Below are 13,451 nucleotides of genomic sequence, written 5' to 3' on the forward strand. Positions count from 1 at the left end.
TGTCCCCCAAATCCAGATAATCATTATATGGCAGCAGAGGGTTAAGATTTACTGACATCTAGTGGTTGTCCATAAGATTACAGCCCAGGTATTGTAGCCCTGCTTTCTTGATGAAAATATTTCCATTCCAGCAAGACTTCTTCCCTCTTGACACCCTTGCAAGTGAAGCTTTATAAATTGATTCATCTCAGGAACCTTTTAATCTACATGTAATTGTTGCTGAAGGTTAGATTGTTTTTTTAATCTATGAAAAAGGCAATGGTAAACTATTTCCGTACAGCAGAAACAGCAAAACAGAAAGAAAACAACAGTTGTGTCCACATTTATTCACCAGGAATCAGTCTTGACTCAAGACTTTAATAAATAATCAGTCCAATAAAAATGTAAAAAAAACCAGGAATATATTTTTATTGGCAAATTTGATGCTTTTCTCTAACATCACCCTCACCATAAAATAGTAACAACAGTTGCTTTGAAATTACTCTGAATAAAATCAATATGTTTAAAATATTTATAGTTTCTTTCCAAACCTATAGAATATAGGGAATATGGATAATACATCATGAGTTTTTGTTAGTTTATTGCCTATATTAGACAGAATGCAGGTCACTTATGTTGGCTTGCAAGACAGCCTATGTATGGATTAGAGATCCTAGTTGGGCTTGGTGTGGCTAAAATGACAAATAACAGAAGTAACAAGTTTAAGAAAAAAAAATAGAAGATAGGAAGAAGTGTATGGAAACAAGGATGGTTTGCAAGGTTAGGAAGATCTTTGGTGAGAATACCTTCAAGTCACTGTTGACTCTTGGAGACTTCCTGGACAATTCCTGGCAGATTTCTTTAGCTAGGTGTTTTGAAAATGGTTATCCCTTAACCGCTTCCTAAGGTTGAGAAAGAATGACTGGCCTACACCCAATTGTTTTCATGGGATTAGAATTTACAGATTCTTTGTTTCTAGCCTAATGCCTTAACCAACACCTTAACTGGCTCTTTGGAGAGAAATAATATACAATAAACACTCAGCTTAAGTATATTTTCTTTTGTTTTCTGACGTCATCTCTTTAATTTCTTTGGCTTACTATTATCCTTTTTCTGTGCTTTGTATAATATTGCTTATCCTGATTCTAGCAGCATGAAGTCTATGTAAGTGTGATATGCAATAAAAGACGCTATAATTCAATGCTTTTCACTAACCCTATTTTATTGATGTAGAATGTGCATTTGAAAACTGGAAATAAACTTTAAAAGTACAAAAATAGCTTTTCATGACATGCACCCTCTTGTGGCAGATGATGGAAGTTGCACGTTCAAGGCATATTTTCCCTTGTTTTCAGTTTCAGTTTTCAGATAACTTTATTAGATTTTTGAAACTAAAGACAAAAACGAACACAAATTAATAAGATGGAAAAGAGAAAAAAAGTAAAGAATTAAAGAGAAAGCAAAGCCAAAGGTGCAGAATGAAAAGATAAAGAAATACAAAGAAATTACTCCTGACTTTCTTTTAAAACATATATATTGATAATTAGAAACAATAGTAGATAATCAAGGCTTTCCTGATAAAATAATCAGTTTAAAGAAAGCAGGGTTAAGAATTCAATTAATGTAGAATTATTGTGAAACCCTGCATATGTTAAATATATAACTTATGCATCCAATCTGAGTTAAAAAACAGGGATGCTGTTCTCCACATCAGTCAGTGAAAATTGTAAGGATAATGTGTAGCAATTGATACATTTATATTTATATCTGTGAATAATATCCTATATGAATAAAATTATTTATACACAGTGACATACTATTGATCTCTTCTTTTTCTCTGCACCATGATGCCACATTTGGCTTCTTTCTTTTCAATTTTTTGTGGAACAAGGCAGTTATGCAGTGAGTGATAACTTTATTTTGGTTAATGACCAACCTGAAACAAGGTCTATAAGAAAACCCTTAGAAGAGCTTAACCCATGCTAAGTAGGGGATCAGCTTTTGTGCTCTAGAGAGAAGAGCAGTGCCATTTTAACCCTTTCTCTAACTTTTGGGTGGACTTTTAAAAACATAAACACATTTGTACTTATTTACTTTATTTAGTTATATTTATTACCTGTATACCTGGCCTTTTTATCTGGCTACTTAGATTTAGAGCATTAGAGCTATTAAAATCCAATTACCCTGTTTTCACTGGCAGAGGGTTGCAGTAGGCCGTTGCAGCCAAAAACGGAGCTCGGGAGCCCATTTTCGCTCTGAGAGCGCTTGGGCTGCCACAGGTGCCCCCGACACAAGTGATGTCAAGCTGACCATGCCCACTCTGGCCATGCCCACCTCGGTCCCCTGAGGTCAAACATAACCCTGATGCGGCCTTCAATGAAATCGAGTTAGACACCCCTGATGTAGAAGCTCACTTGAAGGACTCAGTTTTTATAAGCCATCGTGGAGGGGGACTACACAACAGCCTTCTCTGATTTCTTTGTAGGCATTGGAAAAACAAGGGATGGCATTTTTGTATCCTTTTATTTTCTTAGTTCGGGATGGAGCAACTGTGAAGCACTACCGAATCAAACGAATGGACAACGGTGATTTTTTTATGACACGGAGGGCAACATTTCACACTTTGAATGCTTTTGTCACGCACTACAGTAAATCCAGTGATGGGCTATGTGTAAGGCTTGGCAGGCCTTGCATAAAGGTACAGTAAGTCTGAATGTTTCTCATCTCCCCCTAAAAATACAGAGATTGGTATTTGATCATTGAGTTAATACAGGTATGATTCCCCTACATGCTGTGATCATTACTCTAAGAAATGTACTTCATTGTATCATTCCATTCCTTAGGCATTTCATCATCATATCATTTCAGGCAAATAAATGTGCAATTGAGGTGGAAAAGACGCATGTCACTGTGTGATTTATGAAGTCACAGTATAAACTTATATTGAGATGAAATCTCTAAGCTCATAACTCTTCCTGTCTCTAAGTGGTGCCTGAAAACAGAAACTACAGATCCGATCAGGGTTGTAGAGATAGTACTTAAATATATTTTAAAGCTTGCTGGCTTTCTTCTGCCTCCATCTAGGGATATTTTAATCTCCGAGATACTAAAAGAAACACTTGAACAAAATCATCTATTAGTTGAATATCTGAAGCTTTTCCTACATTATAGATAATTTCAAATGCAATTGCATCAGGATGTGAATGTGTTCACATTTATTTTTTTGATTCACTGAATCAAAAGAGTTGTTTGGAAGTGTAGACAGCATGAAGATTAACTCCTTGCATTTTGCAGAGTTGCACAATGAATAAGCAAATTGTTTTTTTATAACCTATTTCTTCATCCACTTTTGATATTTATTTTGGTGAAAACAAATCTGCCCTTTTATATACATCTCTCCTAAGACACACATTAAACGAAACATAAGGTTCTATAGTTCTCAGAGTTTTAACAGTTGGATGTAAATATAAATTAAATTCATTCACATTAAAATATAAATCTGTCCAAGTTGAGGGGTGTTGTATTAAAAAACACCCAGTCCTCATGCAGTGCAGGATATGCAAATCCAAAGAACAGGAAGAAGTGGAAAAAGAAGGCATAAGAACGAGACACCAAACGAGAGCAAATAAGCTTCAACAAGAAACAACTACAGAGTAAGATGGCGGAAGAAATCAAATTGATTTCCATTAACATCAACGGTTTAAATTCACAAATTAAGAGGAAAAAAACGATAACCAATATTTCCAGATGATTCTTGCAATGCCTCCTCCTTTTTGTTATTTATCAGATTAATTAAATAAATCGTGTTTTGACTTACCTGTAATTATCCAGAGAACTTAAGTTATTAATTCATGTTTACTGGACATCTTCCTAAAACCCTCCAGAGATGGAAAACCCATTATTTTTATTAGGAGACTATTCCACTGTTGTACAGATTCATAATCAGTAAGTTCCCCCTTATGTTTAAATAAGGAAGAAATCTAGGTATCTAAAATGTTTGCCTATTGCTTCCAGTCCTAGTTTCTCTGGCAATGGAAAATAGTTCTTCACAATCTTCCCAGTAAGACCTTTTTTATACAACCAAACACTTATATTAGTCTTCCCTTTCTCCAGGTTTTTTAGCCCCTCAGCCAATCTGTCCTTATAGGGTAAGACTTTAAGTTTCTGTATCACTTTAGTTGTCCGCACCTTCTCACTGTCAATATTCTTATGGAAATGTGGCACTTAGAATCTCATACTGTAGTCTAATAATCTTACTAAGGGAGAATTTCATGTGTCTTTGACACAGTATTTCTTCTTGAAGCATCCCATATTTGTGTTTTAGAACTATCTCACACTGTTGACCACTTGTAGTTAGTGACCACAACCATGCCTGCTCTGATATAGCCATGAATTCCTCATCTTGTAGGTATGCTCCATTATTTTTTTTCCGCTGAATATAATACCTTGTCTATCTCCCAGTTGAAGGTCATCTACCATTTTATGAATAAAACAGCCTATGATAAAGTTAAGGTGAAGCCACAAGGTACATATAATAGCCTGTGTGTAGCCTGAAAAAATAAAGGACAAAAAGGAACTGTTGGAAATGCCATAATGTAGGTATCAAGCAAACTTATTTGACAGGGATATTTCACAGAGGTGATATAACACTGCTTGCTTTATTGAGTAGACCCACATGAAAGGTAACTAGGCTAAAAAGTGAAAAAGGGATTCCTTCAATGGAATGGGAAAACTCACCATGGCCAACTTGCCATGGGAGAAACTTGCTGCAGAACAATTTAACAATTCAATTTAATTTTTAAAAATAAATAAAAAAAATATTTTAATTTTTGTCATTCACATTTCATTCTGTCCCTCCTTTTGCATCCTTTCTTTCATGATACTATTCCACCATTTCTTTGATATTAATGCAATTCTGGTCCCGCAGCGAGTTGGCCTTGGCAAGTTTAGTATTAGTATTTTTAGTATTTATTTGATTTGTCAATCGCTTACAAGATACAGGTATAAGAATAACTATAGTTTTGAATACATGAGATAGATACTTATAAGAAAAATAAAAAGAAGCAATAGGACAGGGACGGTAGGCACGATTGGTACGCTTATGCACGCCCCCTACAGGCCTCTTAGGAAGGGGGTGAGGTCAATAGTAGACAGTCTAAGGTTAAAGTTTTTGGGGTTTGGGGAAGAAACCACAGAGTCAGGTAGAGTATTCCAAACATTGACCACTCTGTTGCTGAAGTCGTATTTTCTGCAGTCAAGTTTGGTGCGGTTAACCTTGAGTTTGTATCTCTTGTGTGATCTTGTATTGTTATGATTGAAGCTGAAGTATTCATTTGCAGGTAGGACATTGCAATGTATGATTTTATATATTATATTTAGATTGGACTGGAGGCGGTGTAGTTCTAGGTTTTCTAGGTCTAGAGTTTCAAGTCTGGTGGATAAGGTATTCTGCAATGAGTAGAGGAGCGGACAACTCTTCTTGTGAAATATTTCTGGACTTTTTCAATTGTGTTAATATCAGATACATGGTATGGGTTCCAAACTGATGAGCTGTATTCAAGTATAGGTCTAGCAAATGTTTTGTATGCTCTAGTTGATAGTGTGATATTACCAGAAAACAAGCTACGTAGGATTAGATTAACAACTCTTAATGCCTTTTTGGCTATGTAGTTACAGTGGGCTCTAGCACTTAGATCATTAGAGATGAGTACTCCAAGGTCCTTGACAGAGTTTGGATCCTCAACAAGGTCTTGACTATTTAGCTTGTATTTTATTTTCTGATTTTTTCTGCCAATATGTAAGACAGCATTCATTTGTTGAGATTTGAAGTTGCCATTTGATTGACCATTCTGATACATAGTCAAGGTCTTTTTGAAGGGTAGTAGTATTGTCTGTGGTGTTGAATCAGCAAAGAGAACACAGTTGCTCTTAATATGATCACAGAGGTCATTTATGTAGAGTATGAAGAGAGTTGGTCCAAAAACACTGCCTTGGGGGACACCACTGTTGACAGGTACAGAATTTGATAGGATGCTCCCAATTTTGACCATTTGTTGTCTGTTTGACAGCAATGCTTCTATCCAGTTATGTAGGTGTCCAGAGATACCATACAATTTTAATTTTAGTAGTAGTTTGTTGTGTACCACTGAATCAAAGGCTTTACAGAAGTCTATGTAGATTGCGTCTATTGCTTTGCCCTGATCGAGTTGTGTAGTCCATATGTTTTTGCAGTGTAAGAGTTGCAGATTACAGGATAGTTTTTATCTGAAACCAAATTGTTTATTAGAGAGTAGGTTGTTTGTCTCTAAGTGGAGGATAATGGATTGATTAATAATTGATTCCATAACTTTACAGGTGATGCAGCATAAGGAGATTGGTCTGTAATTTTCAACTAGGCTGGGGTCTCCCTTTTTGAAGATGGGGATGACTGTGGCTTGTGACCATAGGTTAGGCAAGGAACTGGTCCGGAAAGATTTTTCAAAGATTATGCCTCAAGGTTCGGCTATGGCAGTGGATAGCTTTTTTAAAAAGTAGGCACATATTCCATCCGGTCCAATAGATAGGGATAGTTTTAGATTGCGCAGTGCTTTTTCAACAATGTCTTCTGTAAAATCAGTATATATTAGATCATTGTAGTTTTCTGTGGTTGACTAGGAAGTACTGGGCATGATCCATTGCTGTTTACAAATACGGAGCCAAAGAATGTGTTAAAGAGGTTTGCTTTGGTAGTGTCATTGTTGCAGTCTTTGCCATTAGGTCCTTTCAGGGGTGGGATGGACCTTGAGTCTTTTAGTTTGTTGTTTACAAAATTGTAGAAAGCACGGGTGGAATTTGTGCGTTGAAAGTTTTCCTCTTGTTTGATGTGATAATTAGTGCATTCAAGATTTTATCTGGTGGCATAGATTATTGTATCAGCTTTTGAAGTTGGCAACGTGACCAGATTTGTTTTTTCACCAAAGTGATCTCTTTTTGGATTGAAACTTCCTTATTGTTATGGGTAATCTGTTTTTTCTGGTTTTGGGAGTTGTTATTGGTACATATAGTTTGATGGCTCTTTTGATTTCTAGTAAGAATATGTTGTAATGGTCTTCAACAGTATTGCATCCAGTGAATAGAAATTGCCAATCAAGGGAAGAGAGATCGTTGATTATAAGATCATAGTTGCCTTTATTGAAGTTATAATTGGGGATTTTGTCATTGTGATGATTTTTGTGTGGACATATGTTGAGACAAAAGTCAATCATGTTGTGGTCACTGTTGGAAAAGGGTTCTTTAATTTGTATTCTGTAAATTGAATTCAAACTGTTGCAGAAGATGAGATCAAGGCAGTTGTTAAGCCTAGTATTGTTGGTTACTAGTTGTTCCAGTCCCAGATTTGTTACAGCATGGTAGAAGGTTGCATGTATGGGTTCAGTTGTACATTCATTTAGGGTCCAGTTAATATGAGGTAGATTGAAATCACCAAGAAAGATAAAAGTGTGTGGGCAGGATGTTGCCCATGTTAGTAGTGTATTTAGCTTGTTTACATGTTTGATGTCATGGAAGTTGGCCATGGTGAGCTTGCCATGGTGAGTTGGTTGGCCGTGAGGAATTGTCATAGACCCTCCTTCAGACAGCCTGGCCTCAAAAGGTAACGTAATGCCTTTTAGGGATGTGAAGTTTAACACCAGGGTTCTGAATTGATTTAAGAGATGGATTAGTGGAAGTGTCACACTGTAATTGCATTGAATGGGCTCTGGCTACAGAATAAGTGAAGATTCTAAACCATTTTCAGTGCATAAAGGGCTTTGCCACAAGCACGTTGCAATAAGCACAATGCAATAAGCAAAGCAGGCAACGATCAAAGTGGAAGTAATTACCAGAGTATTACTTATGTCTCAGGAATAACATGATCAGCATTACTCATAAGTGATGAAAAGTGACTGAACAGCAGAGCTCCTTGCACCTCTAGTGAATGATAAATCCAAGAACATCTCTGTGCAATGCAGATGGTGATTGAAAAAGAGGGCAATCAGTTTGATGGTGCCAAGTTCTATTCTTGATTGGATGGACAATTATTGACATCCAATTTTAGCATGGTAGGACTGATTCGATTTCAATTGCCTTATTTTTGTTAGATTTAAAAAAAAGTTGGACTTTGCTCCTCACATACATCTAAACATGGCACAAACAGGCTCTAAAGATATCCTCCCCCCCCCTGCTGTGTTTTCTATGGTATTAGCTTCATTCCAGGTATATAAAACTGGTTAGGCTTTATTATTATTACTCTGGAGAAAGGTTGAATTTCTGTCATTGATAGGAAACAGAAGTGAGAGATGGCACAGGACGTTTTGTGCTGGTACCTCGACTTACGACCACAATAGAGCCCAAAATTTATGATGTTAAATGAGAAATTTGTTAAGTGAATTTTGCCCTATTTTGCAACTTCTCTTGCTACATTTGTTAACTGAAGTTGTTAAATTAGTAACACCGTTGTTAAGTGAATCTGGCTTCCCCATTGACTTCGCTTGTCAGACGATTACAAAATGTGATCATTGATTCTGGGACACTGCAACTGTCATAATTACGAACCAGTTGTCAAGTATCCAGATGTAAATCACATGACCAATGGGATGCGGCAATGGTCATAAGTGTGAAAAATGGCTGTAAGTCACCTTTTCAGTGCCATTCTAACTTTGAACAGTCACTGAATGAACTGCTGTAAGTTGAGGACTACCTGTATAGCATTCTATTGACTCAAAAATGGATGGATAGTGCTATAACTATGCAGTGGGAAAATTGAGATTGCTGTTGTCTACCTATTGGTAATAGCTTAATGCATATTCAGAGATAAACTCTTCCAGTGTTTACTATTCTTCGTATCTTCTTAGCAACCTTTTATTCATACCAAACAGTTCTAGTTTCTTCAAACTTTCCCCATAAAACTTGTTTTTCATAATGCTGGCCACCTTTGTTGCCCTCTCTGAATTTGATATCTTTGTCTTCATTCTTTCTGCAATTGCAAAAAAGTACTACTAATATTCTGTGCATGTGTCTAATAAAATTGTAGCACAAAAAGGTTATGTGTGGAGGCATAGGTAAGTACCTTTTATATATTAAAAAAACAGTCTGGAAAGTTTGTTTTCATTGCTTGTACAACTTTTAATTAGTCTTCAGAAAGGAGGAAAATCAGTTGAGAAATATCAGGGTTTTATCAAGTGATTAATTGTTTGATTGATTATCTGCCATCAAGTCGTTTTTTTCGAGTCCTAGCAACCACATAGATAGATTTTCTACATGATTTATTAAGTAGAAATAATTAATTCAGACTTCATACTCTGTGGATTGGAGATAGGTCTGATTTCTTTTTTCTGGAGATCATTGGTTTCTACACTAACTATCGATTATCTTGACCAAGTTCTTCTCTTATTTCAAAGGAAATAGCAATTGCACTATTCTCACATATACTTTCAGGCTTATTATGAAAAATATTCAAACTGTGCAGGAATGTTGCTGCATCTCCACACCAGTGTCAAAGCCATTAGGTGAAGGAAGCCCTGAGAGGACTCCAGAAGCTCAGAAATGAATGATGAAATGATGGCTTCAGTGTTGTTATGGCAACTGAAGAACCCAATGTCATCTTCTGCCATAAACAATGAATACTCATCTCTCACCTGCTACCATATTATGAAGGATGTCAATTGGATGAATTTAAATCACCCAGTCAAGTCATCATCCTGTTCCCTTTACTAAATTTTATAGAGGATTCAGACATGATCCTCTAGCTGGAACCATCTCAGTTTCTCCACCATTTCCATTTGTTTCTTTCTAGATAGGAAAACAATTTTGCTATGGAAATAAATATGGAACATCTCACCAGTAAAACTGGGGTGGGGGAAAGGAGGATGTTAGGAGCCATCTGTCTGGAAGCACCTAAACACACATAGCTCATCCTAGATATTTTTGAATTTGAAAACATTAAAATAATGTTTTCTGGCTTTGAAATGAAACACATTTAAAATAAAAAAAGCATAAAATGAGAGTGTGACAATAAGAACATAGCATTCCCTGCTGGAAGTTAGTGCTCAAAGCAACTGTTTCATGCTGCTTTAGTAAAATGAGACTTTCAGCAAGGCAACATGCTGTCTTTCCAGTAGGAAGTTGTAAGAATAGACATTGTTTTGTTAAAAGCGTGGCTTTATTTGTTGTCCAAAGCTTTTTGTTTAGAGGACTGATTATTAATGAAAACCTGCAAAGTTTGCCCTTTTGACATTCTTAGGCAAAGCAAAAAATGGATGTTTATATATGCTGTTTTATTTCTATCCAGACAGAAGTCCCAACTCCATATGATTTATCATATCAAACTGTAGATCATTGGGAGATTGACCGAAATTCTCTACAACTTTTAAACAGATTGGGTTCCGGGCAATTTGGTGAGGTCTGGGAAGGATTATGGAATAACAGAACACCAGTGGCAGTTAAAACATTAAAACCAGGTATGATGAACCCTTCTGTAATTTTCTTAGACAATGTTGTGATTCGTTGGCAGCAGGTACGGACAGCTGAGGTCGCTAACAGTGAGGACTCAGACGAGGAGCCTGCATGTGATGCAGGGATGGGGCCAGGACTATCGGAGAGTGCTGCCTTCTGAGCAGACTGTGGAGTCTGGAAGCAGTGATGAAGAGGACCCCAGGGAGCCTGTGCTTAGTGCACATGCATGCAGGGCCGCTCGAAGGAAAGAGCAGCTGAAGCAGCATGGGTGACTTGGGAGTAAGGCTGGAAGGTGATGGCCCCTCTCATAAGGGATAAAAGCCAGCCTTCGGATTGGCTTCTTTGCAGGAAGCTAAAGAAGTTCTTTCTACTCAGAGTTCTCGTTGAAGCCCTTGTTTTTTGAAACTTCTGGCTTTGGATATTTATCTGCAATTAGTCTTTTATTCTTTGCAGCCTTTTGCAACCTTGAAAGGGCTTTGCTCTTATCTGGGACAATTAGGTTTGAATGACTCTTGGCTGTAAATGCACAGAATTCACAGCGCTGCATTAAAAAGGTTTGCTTTTATACATACTTTGTGTTTCTTTGATTTGAACAAGGCTTGGGTCAGAACAGACAATCACACAATCCTGATGTTGTCAACATCATAAGCATTTCTGCACCTAAACCCTTTAAACATCCAATTCAGTTCTAGTGTTGATGCTGCAAAGATAATTTTGCAATTTTAATTGTTGACCTATAGGTTGATCTTTTTTTTCCCAATGATGAAGACTCAGACAGCGTTCCAGCTGTACAGCTCCCTCCTCTCCCTGGTGAAATCAAAATGTTCTGGTGCTTTAGCACCATTCCAACAGGTTTTTGAACAAGAATAGAAGAGCATATTGTGTTTTCTTTCTTCTTCTGCACAAACAACAATGTCAAGACAAAGTTGGATGCTAATTTTTGTGCTACCCCATTAAGTGGTTGAAGAAAGCTCTGATAGAAGCACTGATAATTGTGAGGATAGCAGGGCTGAAGCAAGCATAGCACACTTTCGAGTTTTAGAAGGTAAAAATTGATAACTGTGAAAGTTTCCTTAGGCTACTTTATATTTGCAAGTGGGTTTTCACTAAATTAATGTGTTCACTTCTCTAAAAATAAAAATAAACAGCAATAATTTAAAATTAAAGTTGGTATTATCTGGGGATGTTTTAATTATTGAGATTAAAGAAATATTGACTTTTCAAGGCTGTGAAGACTAGTTTTTTCCCCCACAGACATTGGGGTGAGAATACCAGCATGGGAGAACTGGCATAGATCTCTGAGTTTAATGGTTTCATGTTTCTAGTGAACTTTGATGCAATTTTAATTTTTAGTTTTTGCTTTTAATGAAATTCTCTTTATTTTATTTACTATCCAGAGTTCCTTGGATAAATAGCTGGCCATATAAATTAGATGAATGAATGAATAAATAAATAAATAAATCTTAGCTGTATTATACAGCTGTTTTGTAGTACTGGCTGTTATAAGTATTCTCCTGTGCAGTTTACTTCATTTCCTTATCAAGAAGAAATGTGTAATATAAATGTTGCCAAGCAAAATTTTCAGTTTCTTTTAAGGTAGCAAGACTTTTGGTTGACATTTTATATTATACCCTTTTTTCCCTAATAATCAGGGTTCAGACCAAGGCATTTGACAGCATTGGACATAAAGCATAAAGCAGAAAAGTATACAGTTCTCCCTCCCCACACCCTTCAAGGCTCCCAAAGCTTTGACTTCTGAGGTATAAAAGTAAACAAAAATCAATTCCTTACAAGTAAGAAAATATAATATTAATATGCACTAACTATTAAACATAGGTTGCTTTGTTATGAACTTCTGACTCAGCAGCCTGAAATGGATGTGTGCAATTCACACATATGACTTCCCATCATCAATCAAGGGCCAGGCCTGAGGTGCATGAGGAAGACTGATACCACTAAGGAGGAGCACATCCAGTGGTGGGATGCTGCCAGTTCGGACTGGTTCATGTTCCGATGATCACCTGCCCCCGCCTTATCCTGTCCTTTATTTCCTGCTTTGTAGCTCATCTGAATTGCGTGGCACAGCTGATTCCCCCCCTCGCTGTTCTATGGTACTTACTGTTAAGTATTGCCTAATATGGTGACAGGAGTGGAGTCTGCTGTCAGACTTCACTCATTGGACCGGCCTTGGCGGGAGAAATAAAGTCCTGTCAGTGGCTGAAACATTGGACAGCTCCGGCTATATAAGCCGGCGCCGCAGCTAAACGCTTTTTCTTCCAGCAACTAAATAAAAGTTCTTACCTGCTCCTGCAGTGTCCTGCCTCTTCACTCTGCGAGCCCACTTAACACCTACCATTGTTGACTTGGAAGGTAAGCAGCTGAGCTTCTAAATGTTCTATTTTCAGCACTGTGCGCAAGCACCTTCAGCACACTCACCGAACCAGTTGTTAAACCGGCAGCATCCCACCACTGGGCACAGCTCCTTATCTTCCCACAGAAATAACAGCAAAGAAAAGAAGGATTGCTTAGAATGAACTTTCCCATAACAGATTGGTAAAAGCAAACCCAGATTTATTTTACTGAAACACCAGTAGGGTCTTCGGTTCCTATTAAACTGGAATTAAGAAGAAAACCTGGAATTAAGGAGAAACTTCCTAATTGTCTTAAGTGAGGGCAATTAACTAGTGGAACAGCTTGCCTTCAAAAATCATGGGCGCTCCATCACTGAAGAAGAGACTAGACAGTCACTTATGTGAATTGGTATAGGTTCTCCTGCTTGAGCAGAGGGCTGGACTAGAAAACCTCTAAGGTCCCTTCTAGCTTTATTATTCTATTCTATTCTATTCTATTCTATTCTATTCTATTCTATTCTATTCTATTCTATTCTATTCTATTCTATTCTATTCCTAAATTTTTTCGTAATGCCAAATGGAATTAGTGGCAATGGCGTTATTTTGAATCAAATAATGTTAGGACTGAAATATTGACCATGGGATTTTAGT

The 13,451-nt window shown here is 37.1% G+C and overlaps 1 protein-coding gene across 1 annotated transcript in view; it reads left to right on the forward strand.

Annotated features, from left to right (window-relative positions):
- The window catches only part of FRK (fyn related Src family tyrosine kinase), a 61,140-nt gene that overhangs the window by 31,668 nt on the left and 16,021 nt on the right, over positions 1 to 13,451 (forward strand). The window contains exons 3-4 of the mRNA XM_026666700.2: positions 2,514 to 2,677; positions 10,286 to 10,454. Of these exons, the coding sequence (XP_026522485.2) occupies positions 2,514 to 2,677; positions 10,286 to 10,454 (333 nt within the window). The remainder of the gene's footprint in view (positions 1 to 2,513; positions 2,678 to 10,285; positions 10,455 to 13,451) is intronic.

This window comes from Notechis scutatus, chromosome 1 (genome assembly GCF_049901735.1).
Source record: "Notechis scutatus isolate UNSWTSFEM ecotype Mainland chromosome 1, rNotScu1.2, whole genome shotgun sequence".
NCBI classification, from domain to species: domain Eukaryota; kingdom Metazoa; phylum Chordata; class Lepidosauria; order Squamata; family Elapidae; genus Notechis; species Notechis scutatus.